General features: G+C 43.5%; 1 protein-coding gene across 1 annotated transcript in view; it reads left to right on the forward strand.

Annotated features, from left to right (window-relative positions):
* The window catches only part of ADAMTSL5 (ADAMTS like 5), a 152097-nt gene that overhangs the window by 62539 nt on the left and 76146 nt on the right, over positions 1-13412 (forward strand). The window contains exons 3-4 of the mRNA XM_075342792.1: positions 6990-7153; positions 11537-11597. Coding sequence (XP_075198907.1) covers positions 6990-7153; positions 11537-11597 — 225 coding nt within the window. The remainder of the gene's footprint in view (positions 1-6989; positions 7154-11536; positions 11598-13412) is intronic.

The following is a 13412-nucleotide window of genomic DNA, read 5'->3' on the forward strand; positions in this document are numbered from 1 at the left end:
CTGCGCGCACATCACCAGCGGTGACACTGGGCACAGTGCTCATCCACGAGAGATGAGCACTGGGCATGCGCGGGGACCTGTGGAGCACTGGGCGGCGTCCACAGCTATGGAAATTGGCGATGGGGGACGGCCTAAAGCAGCAGGAGGCAGCATAACGGCCATCAGGCAGCCCGCTCCGTGTAACATTTACAGAATCTGCATACAAAAAGGTACCACTTTATAAAGTCTTTATTTTAGTCTCACAGGGGGCACAATAATAACAGGGACCTTTCTAGAATGCAGCCCAGGAGCTGCAGAGGGGGAATCTTTTAGGTTTTGGGCGAAATTTCTGCTGACAGGTTCCCTTTAACTAAAGAGATTGTCTCAGAAAGAATCCGGCACAGCAATGTAATGAATAGACTGGCCTGGTTCTGCAACAGCATAGTGGGGGGAAAGTGTGGGAGAGCTGGGGTGTGCTCACCTGCTGGGGCTGTGTGTGACACAACCACTATAGACTGTAGTTTCAGGCTGCTGCAGCATCCAAAATTAAAGGGAATCTGTCACCAGGTTTTTTGCCACCTAATCTGAGAGCAGCATAAGGTAGGGGCAGAGATCCTGATTCCAGCGATGTGTCACTTACTGGGCTGCTTCATGTAGTTTTGATAAAATAACTGTTTAATCAGAAGTAGATTATCATTAGAGGACTACTTGCGTGCTGCCAGGTAGTCCAGCATATTCATGAGTTCTGTATAACTGCTAGATCTGCAGCAGAGAAAACATAGATTTTATCATAATGACAGCAAACAGCTCAGTAAGTGAGACCGCTGGAATCAGGGTCTCTGTCTTTATTTTATGGTACTCTCAGATGGGGGAGCAAAAACCTGGTGACGGATTCCCTTTAAATGTAATTAATTTCCGTTGGAATGGATATAATCTGCGCTGCTGAAATAAAGAAGATCCAGAAGCTGATAGATGAAAGGGGATTTAATGTCAATGCATTTCTGAGTCAAACAGACTCTTCCTGAGGTTGTTTTCCATGTACAGTAGTTGTCTTGAGAAAGGAATCAATCCTGTAATGTAAACAGAATTCTAACCAGTCACTCCAATAAGGTGCAATAGGGATTTAATTGAAAAAGCAACAGATTCAGTGCGTTAAAGAGTTTTCGGTCATACAATGGACCTTCATCAGTTCACTGGTAAAAGTGTAGAAAAATGGATATATGTACATAATCAATATACAGTAATATATGTCACCCTCTGCAAAAATAAAGGAGATCCAGAAGCTGATGAATGAAAGATGGTTTATGTCAAAGCGTTTGAGTCAAACAGACTCTTCCTCAGGTGGTTGTGCGTGTGCTCGTCCTGAGGAAGGAGTCTGACTCAGAAACGCGTTAGGACTAAATCATCTATCAGCTTCTGGAGTTCCTTTATTTCAGCAGCGAAGCTTGTATTCATTCCCATGGAAATGCCTTATGATTGGTCATATAGACAGTTATACAATCACTAACAAGAAAGAAAAGCATTTGGTTCTGCTAATTGTATAGAGATAATCTACTATCTGCAGCTTTTCCCAGTGTTTATATCATACATCATTAATACTGTGTGTAATGGTCTGTAGAGTTCAAGTGACTTTGTAAAGCAATTTTTATTACTGAATTGATTAAAGTTGTAAAAGCTGCCTGAGGTGCGGGCACGTCATCACCCTCTCCAAGCTCTTAACTTTACAGGTGAGGACAAAGTGCAGACATATTGGAATCCTGTCAAAGTCCATCGCTTTGTCTGTGCTTTATCCAAAGTGAGTAAGAACTTGTGACCCGGGGGTGGGGGAAGTATTTTTACTAACAACAAAAAAAAGAAAGAAAGAAACTGTTTCTTTCAACACCCCAGTACATAGCATCTCAGTCGGTCCAGGCGTGTCTGCTCTTCTCAAGCTGCAGCTTGATATGTACTCTGGGTGTAACCTCTCAATAGGAATAGAAAATTGCCTTAATGGATACATGAAAGTCTCGCCTGTATGTGTATAACGAACGGAAAGAACAAAGACTTCCATCCTGATGTTAAACAATGTAATTGGGCACTTACGCTGCGCACTATGATGACTGCTGCTCAGTGCAATGTACTCCCTGCACTAGAAGTCACTTGGAAAAATGATCACTCAGACATCTGTGTTTTTTCACATTCACAAAAAACGGTCCAAGTTTCATTATTGTTTTGGATCTGATTTTCATCAGAGTTTGGTCAGTGTGTCAGTTTTTACAATCAGTGATTTTTTTCACGTCTGGATAAATGAATAAACAGCAAAAATGTTACTTTACTCTACAGTGTTAGTCACAGAGAGCACACGGACTGCACACTGATGCGATCTGTGTACTGTCCAAGATTTTCATAGACTTGTATGGGTAATTATGATCCATCAAAAATGGAAATCTCTACAAAAAAGTACATGTTAAAAGCACCATAGACTTTATTGTGTATGTGTTCTATCTGTGGAAATCATGGATAGAACATGCGCATTTTTGACAGACATCTGAATGAGGTCTTAAAAGTATAAGTCTAAAGGGTGCTTTACACGCTGCGACATCGCTAGCGATTGCTAGCGATGTCGCGAGCGATAGCACCCGCCCACGTCGTTCGTGCGACATGTGGTGATTGCTGCCGTAGCGAACAATATCGCTACGGCAGCATCACACGCACATACCCGTTCAGCGACGTCGCTGTGACCGACGAACAATCCCTCCTTCAAGGGGAAGGTGCGTTAAGCGTCACAGCGACGTCACAGCGGCGTCACAAAAGGGCCGCCCAATAGAAGAGGAGGGGAGGAGATGAGCGGCCGGAACCTCCCGCCGACCTCCTTCCTTCCTCCTTTCCGGTGGACATAGGTAGGATGATGTTCGTCGTTCCTGCGGTGTCACACACAGCGATGTGTGGTGCTGCAGGAATGACGAACAACCTGCGGAATGAAACACCAATGACATTATGATTAGGAGCGACGTATCAACGATTTTTGCCGTTTTTTACGATCGTTGATCGTCGCTCCTAGCTGTCACACGCTGCGATGTCGCTAACAATGCCGGATGTGCGTCACAAACACCGTGACCCCGACGATATATCGTTAGTGATGTCGCAGCGTGTAAAGCACCCTTTAGACCTAGGGGTTTTGGCCAACAAAGTCCTTAACAAGAATCTTACAACAGTTTGGACATTTTACCCTGGTTATGTCATGGAATAGTGACTACAGAGCTGGATAAAATAGTTTTTATTTTAGAATTCATCTTCTCCATTGCAGAGATATTTTCTTGTAAAGTTTAGGTTATAATTTATGATAAGCCCAACTAGGCGTTACCAGAGATTTGTCTCTGCATGAGGTTGACCAATCATAAGCCGGCAGTAACATACAGGGGAATAAAGACCACTCCCTACAATAGCTTAGAACAGACTTTCTCCTGTGTGAGACATGTATTGTTAGAGAATATTGGTGTTCAGACCGCAATCAGACATCAATACCACTTGAATACATGAATGCCAAATTTGGGATGTTTCATTTACCCAAGCAAAATCCAAGTAAATGAAGGTAGCACATTAAATGGCAGACATCTATGTGTAACTACAAAGTGCCTGAAGTATAGCAGAGGTGAGTGTGATTACTAACCAGCTTCCACCTCACAACAGTCAGTTTGAGAGTGCCTGAAATACAGCGGAGGTGAGTGTGATTTCTAACTAGCTTCCACCTCACAACAGTCAGGTTGGGAGGAGGAGCATATGTTCCCTCAAGACTTACTGCCATGACTGACTGCTCTCAGCAGTTTATGATCAAAGATAGCTATGCAGTGAGGCCAGTAAGGAGAGCAGACTGTCTGTCATTACATGTCTCATACAGGAGAAAACCTGCTCTAAGATACTAAGAGTGCGTGTTTTCTCCCCTGTTTGTTGTTGCCTACTTATAATTGGATAACCTTATGCAGGGGATAAAGTAGACACCCCCACAGACAATTCTCTGAGAACACCTAGTTGTGCTTATCATAAATTATATCCTTAATTTACAACCTAATATCACGAGAGGAAAAATAAAAAATAAACACATTTCATTCAGGTCTGTAGCCACTATTTCATGATGTGGCCAGTTTAATATGCTCAAAGTGGTGACAGGTCCTCTTTAAGAGTCTATGTTGTTTTCTCCATTGTAGCTTAGGCTACTTTCACAAATCAGTTTTTTGCAATCAGGCACAATCCGGTTTGCGCCTGATGCAACCGATCCGTCTCAGAGTGTGTAAAAACTGATGCAACGGATCCGGTAAAAAAAATGAATCCTTTTTTTTTTTTTTTTATTAAAGCTGAGAGAGAGACCACATAATCATTGCACACGCAGGCACACCCGCAGGCATAATCACCGCACACATCCCGGCACTCCCGCACGCATCATCACCGCACACATCCCGGTACACCCACACGCATCATCACCGCACATACACCGGCACTCCCGCACGCATCATCACCGCACACATCCCGGCACACCCACACGCATCATCACCGCACACACACAGGCACTACCTCAGTGACGTCGCCGCTGACAGTGCGACTCCCTTCAGTTGTTGCGTGGAGCTCCTAGGAGCGGCGGTGTTCTACTGCTGCTCCTGTCAGCTTCATGTAGCAGAGCTGAAATCGTCGGGACCTCGTGGATTACGTCGGACCTGGAGAGGTATTTGGGGATTTTAATAAAATGGTGAAAGAGGGTGTTTTTTTGTCTGTTATTCCAAATAAAGTATTTTTTTGGGTGCTTGTGTTTATTTACTTTCACTTACAGGTTAATCATTGGGGGGGTGTCATAGACGCCTGCCATGATTAACCCCTTATTACCTCGATTGCCACCGCACCAGGGCAATTCGGGATGAGCCGGGTAGAGTCCCGGGACTGTCGCATCTAATGGAGGCAGCAATTCCGGGCGGCTGCTGGCTGATATTGTTAGGGTAGTGGGCTCCCCATAACGTGGGGCTCCCCATCCTAAGAATACCAGACTTCAGCTGTGTGGCTTTATCTTGGCTGGTATCAAAATTGAGGGGGACCGCACGCGTTTTTTTTAAATTATTTATTTTACTGCAAGATATAGACCCGCCTACCGGCGGCTGTGATTGGTTGCAGTGAGACAGCTGTCACTCAGTGTGGGGGCGTGTCTGACTGCAACCAATCATAGGCGCTGGTGGGCGGGAAAAGCAGTGAATACGAGATAGAATAATGGGCGGCCGGCATTTTCAAATCAGGAGAAGCCGCCAGCAGTGTGACAGCCGTGCAGCGCCGCGACGGTGAATGGTGAGTGTGAGAGAGAGGCTGGGGCCACACGGGGCACTACTGCCATGCTCGCATCACACTCGGCTCGCGCTGGCAGTACAGCAGGAGCCGAGTGTCATGCTAGTGTCCCTGCGACTGCGGTCCGACCGTGCGAGCAGACCACAGCTGCGGGGGAACGGCCAGGCTCTCAGGAGGGGCGGGCTGGCACGGAGGAGGGGAAGGTGGGATTTCTCTCCCTCTCTCCTCCGTAGCCGGTTATTGCGATTCTCGCTCTGCACGCACGGTACACCAGTGTACCGCGAGTGCAGTGTGATTTTTCTCTCGCCCCATTCACTTGAATGGGTGCGAGAAAAAGAGTCTTACATTACAGTCGCAGCATGCTGCGATTGTTTTCTCGGTCCGATTAGGACTGAGAAAATAATCGCTCATGTGCACAGACACACAGGCTAGAATTGGTCCGAGTGGAATGCGATGTTTTATCACACTCCACTCACACTGATTTTCTTAGGCCAGAGAGAGAGAGAGATTTTCTGACAAGCAATGAATTTATATCACTTCTGGGCATGCTCAGAAGTAAAAACCGAATCTGGTACATGCTTCCGGCATTTGATGCATGCCACCGAATTTGGTGTGCATAGACTTTCATTATGCACCATGCCGGCGTGATGCGGGTTTTTGTCAGAGACAAAAAACGTTACAGGAGATGTTCCATCCGGCCGCCGCATTAGCCAATTACGACGGATCCGGCTAAAGCCGGATGCCAAGCAAGGCCATCAGGCACAATCCGGCACTAATACAAATCAATGGGGATAAAACTGATCCGGTGCCGGATCCGTTTTATCCGTTTTTTTCTGGATTGTGCCTGATGGAAAAAAACTGATGTGTGAAAGTAGCCTTAGACAAAAATAGATTCATATTCACTGATTGCAAAGGTAATGAATAGAATGCAAAAGGACAGAATAGGACAACCCATCAACTAAAAACCGCTAATGATTTTTTATATATTTGAGGCAGCAATGTTCCTTATCAATGCTTGTTAGTCAGGGTTTTCTTTTACTAGAAAACACTAAAGTGGATATGATGAAATAACATGAAAAGTAATAAAATCACTATATGGATGAAATTACTACTAGAGATACGGGATCATGATGGACAGTTGAATATCTGGTGCCATCACATTCTCTGTTTGCTTTTTAGACTTTCTGGTTGAGCGCTTTCTTTACAAATTTGAGATTTTGATGCTTCTGTCACTAGAGTATTTGGCTGTTTTTTGTTTCTTTTTACACCACTCATTCAGATTGTGTGAGACTCTTTGTTTCGACTTGCTTTTATTATTTGTCTTTCATTCAGCAAATCTATGTTTTACAAGCTTTGGAAATAAAGGAAACATGTTTTTTCACTTGTGATAAAGCCGGGCCCTGCCTTTTTGGAGGACTATGTGTTATGGAGCAGACAACCTAAGCTCAAGTTCATAACATAGTTTATGTAAACATGATCTGCCTGATAAGGGTACTGTTGTGTGTCTGGAGGGCTGAATGCCCCTTAACAATGTCATTCATTTAAAGGAAGCTGCGGTGGGCAGGAACCAACGATAATAATCATGTTTTGGTTCCATTAAATACTTATGGTTGACTCCTCTTTCCAAACGTTTTGTTATAGTCTACATTTAGAGCTTATGAACTTTTATTGTATTAAACTAAATACAGATTTGCCTAATATTTTATTAGGTTCAGAGGACACCAATAGAAAGAGGGTTTGTCAACTGGTTTGGTCCTGAGCAAAGTCCACCTCTGAAATCCAGTAATGAGTGGGGTTCTTGGCAAAGCTGGTCTCCGTGTTCTCGGACGTGTGGAGGGGGAGCTGCAGTGCGTACACGACAATGTAATAAAAGGTATAAAACTAAGGACAAAGGTTCCTTCATTGATATGCTGATTGCATTTGTATTTAACAGGAATTTCTATCAACAATCAACAGATTTAACTGAAATCATTTTGTAAAGAGCTTTCAAAGATTACGATGTACTGAGCTAGTGGTGAAATTTTCACAAAGAAAATAATTGAATCATAATAACAGCAATGGTAAAATAAAAGGTGAAGACTACACTGATAAAATAATAATATAAAAATGTATACAATTTTTTTTTATTAATACTATACAAATCTTTGTAAGAAAAATATCATCATTACCCTTTCGGCAGTATTCTGGACATTTATATTTACTGTATAGTGTAGGAACAGATTTCCTTCCACCCACTACCCTATAAAAAGCTGCTCTTGATGGATTTGTTATTGTTATGTGTTCCTGTTTAAATAAGAACTGTATCTTTAACAAACTTTCCATAAATCAAGACTACAGGAGAATCTAAGAAACTTAGGGGTACTTTGCACACTACGACATCGCAGGTGCGATGTCAGTGGGGTCAAATCGAAAGTGACGCACATCCAGTGTCGCTGTCGACATCGCAGTATGTGAATCGTTTATACTACGATTAACGAGCGCAAAAGCGTCGAAATCGTATCATCGGTGTAGAGTCGGTCATTTCCATAATTTCGGAAGGACCGATGTTACGATGTTGTTCATCGTTCCTGCGGCAGCACACATCGCTGTGTGTGAAGCCGCAGGAGCGAGGAACATCGCCTTATCTGCGTCCCGGCTGCAATGAGGAAGGATGAAGGTGGGCGGGATGTTTACGTCCTGCTCATCTCTGTCCCCTGCTTCTATTGGCCGCCTGCCGTGTGACATCACTGTGACGCCGCATGACCCGCCCCCTTAGGAAGGAGGCGGTTCACCGGCCAGAGCGACGTCTCAGGGCAGGTAAGTGCATGTGAAGCTGCCGTAGCGATAATTTTTGCTACGGCAGCTATCACAAGATATCACAGCTGCGACAGGGGCGTGGACTATCGCGCTCGGCATCGCTACAATCGGCTTGCGATGTCGTAGTGTGCAAAGTACCCCTTATAGCTTATCAGGGAAATCTGCTTCTGTTCCCACTTATAAGACACTTTTCACTGTAATCATCATTTAATTTGGATAAAAAGCAGCTCAAATCTGTTGTGCAAGACGGACTGAGTAGGGAGAGGAGAAGAGGGAGGAGAGAGAAGTCAGGCATATAGAGATACAGAATGATTGTGCTGAGCTTTCTAACAAGTCTTTGGCCTTGTGCGCACTAGGCGTTTTTGCCGCGTTTTTAGCGGCGTTTTTTACCGCGTTTTTGTGCTGAAAACGCAGTGACATTGCTTCCCCAGCAATGTCAATGGGTTTTCAGAAGTGCTGTCCTCACACAGCGTTTTTTTTTAGCTGCGTTTTTGTGGTGACCACAAAAACGCAGCATGTCAATTATTTCTGCATTTTCCACTGCGTTTTTCACTCATTGAATTCAATGAGATGTTAAAAACGCAATGAATAACGCATATAGCCGCGTTTCTATGACTAAAAACGCAGCTATAAACGCAAGGGGTGGGTACTACAGTGATGTGTACAGGAAGAGGATTCCTTCTGTTGGTAAACACAGAAGCATGAATCCTCCCGGTACCGTCACCGCTGCCTCCACCTCCCGTCCTGTGCATGTCAGCTCCGTGCGGCGCCATGTCTGGGCGGGAGGTGGAGGCAGCGGCGAAAAACAAAGTGAACAGTAGAAAAAAAAAAATGTCATATACTCACCTGTCCGCAGGGTCCCGGTGCCATGCCCGCTCCCATCTCCTCCCGGTACCGCCGCTCTGGCTGTGTGCAGTCTCCCCGGGGCAGGACCTTGCTTGCAGGACCTGGCTGTGGATCACCTGATGCAGTCACCTGACGCATCAGCTGATCGTAGTCTCGCCGGCTTTTTCGCGCCCGGCCGGCTATCAGCTGATCCTGCCGTCAGGGGACTTCATCAGCTGATTACCGGCAGCTCCGGCAGCGATCGTATAGGATCAGACTCCTGTCCAATCGATCGCTCCAGGAGCTGCCGGTAATCACCACAGCACGTAAGTGAGTATTATTTTTTTTTTTTTTTTTTTTCTACTAATGCATCAGCTGATTGTATAATCGGCTTTTATACAATCAGCTGATGTGTGATGTGATTCAGGCACTTGATCCTGACACATCATCTGATCGCTTTGCTTTCCAGCAAACCGATCAGATGATATTGGATCCTGATTGGACGGCGCGGGACCCTAACCCAGGATTACTGCGGAGGGGGGTTTATTTCAATAAAGATGGAGTCACTAATTGTGTTGTGTTTTATTTCTAATAAAAATATTTTTCTCTGTGTTGTGTTTTTTTTTTATCATTACTAGAAATTCATGGTGGCCATGTCTAATATTGGCGTGACACCATGAATTTCGGGCTTAGGGCTAGCTGATAATATACAGCTAGCCCTAACTCCATTATTACCTAGCTAGCCACCCGTCACCAGGGCAGCTAGAAGAGTTGGATACAGCGCCAGAAGATGGCGCTTCTATGAAAGCGCCATTTTCTGGGGTGGCTGCGGACTGCAATTCGCAGCGGGGGTGCCCAGAAAGCTTGGGTACCCTGCACTGTGGATTCCAATCCCCAGCTGCCTAGTTGTACCCGGCTGGACTCAAAAATTAGGCGAAGCCCACGTCATTTTTTTTTTTAATTATTTCATGAAATAATTAAAAAAAAAGGGCTTCTCTATATTTTTGGTTCCCAGCCGGGTACAAATAGGCAGCTGGGGGTTGGGGGCAGCCCGTACCTGCCTGCTGTACCCGGCTAGCATACAAAAATATGGCGAAGCCCATGTCATTTTTTTTTTCTTTTTGGGCAAAAAACTGCATACAGTCCTGGATGGAGGATGCTGAGCCTTGTAGTTCTGCAGCTGCTGTCTGCTCTCCTGCATACACTAGTGAATGGAGGATGCTGAGACTTGTAGTTCTGCAGCTGCTGTCTGCTCTCCTCCATACACTAGTGAATGGAGGATGCTGAGACTTGTAGTTCTGCAGCTGCTGTCTGCTCTCCTGCATACACTAGTGAATGGAGGATGCTGAGACTTGTAGTTCTGCAGCTGCTGTCTGCTCTCCTGCTTACACTAGTGAATGGAGGATGCTGAGACTTGTAGTTCTGCAGCTGCTGTCTGCTCTCCTGCATACACTAGTTCTGCAGCTGTCTGCTCTCCTGCATACAATGAACATTTTGAAGAAGGAAATGACATCAGTTTTTTTTCATCAACAATCTTTAATGGCATTGTGCACTGATTAAAAACGCAGTGAGCAAAAACGCAGCAAAAAACGCACCAAATCGCGTTTTTGCCGCGTTTTTTTAGCCGCGGGTGCGTTTTTTAGACAAAAACGCACATAAAAACGCAGCGTGAAAAAAACGCCTAGTGCGCACATACCCTTTTACTGCACTCCAGTGTTGGATTCATTCCTGCACTTATTACTCATCTACACACATAGGACTGTTTAGTCCGAAAAGCTACTTGAAAGTATGGCTACCCTTTAACAAACTGGAGCATTAAGGTTGCAATGGAAACACTGTCCTCGTCAATGGTCAATGTTTTCACACATGCTATAATAAGATCTGTTGGCAGCAGCAATTAATCAGCTTGTTGAATGTTTTCCAAAAAATGAAAATAAATAAACCTGAACATAAACTGAAAACTAAGTGCAAATGGCAAAAAAGTCATAACAACATATTACGTGTAATATATATTTTATATATATATATATATATATGTCTAGATTCTCTTATGTTATGTATCCAAAGTACCTTACTGTAATTCAATGCTTCAAAAAGTTTGTAATGCCCTCAGTTGTTGGTGAGGTGTGGCTACAGAAATCTCAATTTTGGCAACTTAAGTGAATCTTTTAACATTATTTTTATTCTGGAAAAATTATTTTTGCTTTTGGGATGGACCTTATTAAGTGTTAGAGAGACCCAGGCATCCCTGAGCTCTGCATGTCTGACTGCTGGGATCCAGTAGAAGAGAGCGGACTTGTGTTTATATTTCTATGCTCATGTTAGTTGCTTCCGTAAAAAAACACATTTCCACTTCCTTTTAGATCTTTTAATAAAACACAGTGTGCCTACACATGTGCATATTGTTTGCTGTTCTATACAAAGATCATTTATCTTGTACATTTACCGTACATGCTATTCCTAACGTTGAAATTAATATTTTGGTGAGATATCTTTGTTATGACTCTTTTTATTATTGTTCTCTTCTCCTACATTGCCTGCAGAATTCTTGTGTTTGTCTTCTAGAAGAAATATATTTCTGTGATAATTTGTGTTTTTTCACTTCTTATTTCTTTGCATTGCTGTTTCATAACAGAGATTCTGCAGGTCCAGACTGCCCTGGAGACACTAGACAATATCAAGTGTGCAACATGAAGGTTTGTCCATTACACTGTTGCTTACTTCATTAATTTACATTTAAAAGGGTTGTCTGGGACTTTTATATTAATAGTCTACTGTTAGGAGAGGTCATCAATATCTGATCGGTCGGGGTTCGACACCCAGCACTCCGACGATTAGCTGTTCCCGGTGCCTGTGGTGGCCAGAAGTGCTCGTGCTCATGCTCATTAACTGTGTAGCAACCACAGCCAGATACTGTACATCTGCCCCATTTTTTAAACAATAAGTGTGGATGTACACTGCTGGCTGCGACCACCATACAGTACACTATACTGTGCAGTTATTCTGTGCAGTTCTTCAGTGGAGTACTTCCAGCCTCCACCAAGACTGAGATCAACTGATCTGCGAGGTTACCTGGTGCTGCACTTCCACCGATCTGATATTGCATCCTAGGTAGTGATGAGTGGCCCCGAACTGTAAAAGTACCCGATTGCTGGGCCTGGCATTCTCAGGCAACTCCGGGTAACAATCTGGATGTGGCAACTCAAGTGACTTAAATTTAAAAAAAAAAAAATAAAGAAAAAAAGAGTAAGGCTAGCGTGTTATACTTACCGAGTCTCCGGCGCAGCTGTACACTGCTTCCGGGACGCTCATTCTACTTCTGGGGCCGCTTATTATTCTCATCCATCTTCATTGCCTTCCCTGCCCACTGGCAGTTCTCACATCTGTGATTAGTTGCAGACAGACTCACCCCCACCCTGACTGGTAGCGTGTCTGACTGCTTTCAATCACAACAAAAAGACTGACGGCACTCACCAAACTGCAGTGTGAACAGGTGCATAACTGAACATGACAAAATTACAAAAAAAGAGACCGTTTGCACTCTGAAATGCACTACTATTTCAGAGTGCAAACTGTCTCTTTTTTTGCTTTTAATCACAGACCCTGTCTGTGGGTCACTTTAGATTGATATATAAATAAATTGATGTAGAGTGTCCCCGTGTTATGATACCCAGCACAGATAAAGCATACGGCCACAGGCTGCAGCCCCCAGTCATGCGCTTATCTTTGCTGTGTATCAAAATAAGAGGAACCGCATGCTGCTTTTTTTTTTTAATTAATTAAATAATTTAAAAAAACAGTGTGCGGTAGTGTGATGACTATTTTAAAAATTTTGCAAAAAGAAAATGAAACCCCTTACATTTGAGGAACAATTGCATTGAAATGACATTCGTATCATCAAATTTGTAAAATATTCAAAAAAGTTCCTCCTCTTTTTCATTTCAAAATTTTAACATTTTAATAAATGATTTTTCGTGTTTTCATTTTTTGAAGATTCTGGAATGATTTAGAATATTCAGGAATAATTTAGAACATCTAGAATAAGAATAATCTAGTGAAAAAATGACATTTTTAATTGTTACCCATTAAAAATTTAATTTAATTGGATACTAAAAAGAAACCCTCTGATAAATTCACTGCAACACTTTCTCAGTTATTTGATGTCACCAACGTTAATGGAGAATGGAAAAACTCGGAGGATAAAGAGCTCTACCTGAGGCAAGTTGAGAGTGGAGGCCAGGTTGGTTATTCGACGCTCAAACAATCTCCTTTGGAATCAATTCATCCAAGAAAACGAATCTGACTATCAATATTTCAAGCTCAAGCCAGCACTTCGCAATCGCAACCCACACATGATACTGTCTCTGAATCTTTACCCGAGACTCCAAAGCCAACCTCTTCTTCCGCGTCATCTTCTCCTGAACGCACACCGAAAAACAAAAGAGCAAGCACTACAACAGCGAGTTTACTGGTACTGAAAATCAACATTTCTACACATAAAGCAAATAAAG

Source organism: Anomaloglossus baeobatrachus, chromosome 4 (genome assembly GCF_048569485.1).
Source record: "Anomaloglossus baeobatrachus isolate aAnoBae1 chromosome 4, aAnoBae1.hap1, whole genome shotgun sequence".
NCBI classification, from domain to species: Eukaryota; Metazoa; Chordata; class Amphibia; order Anura; family Aromobatidae; genus Anomaloglossus; species Anomaloglossus baeobatrachus.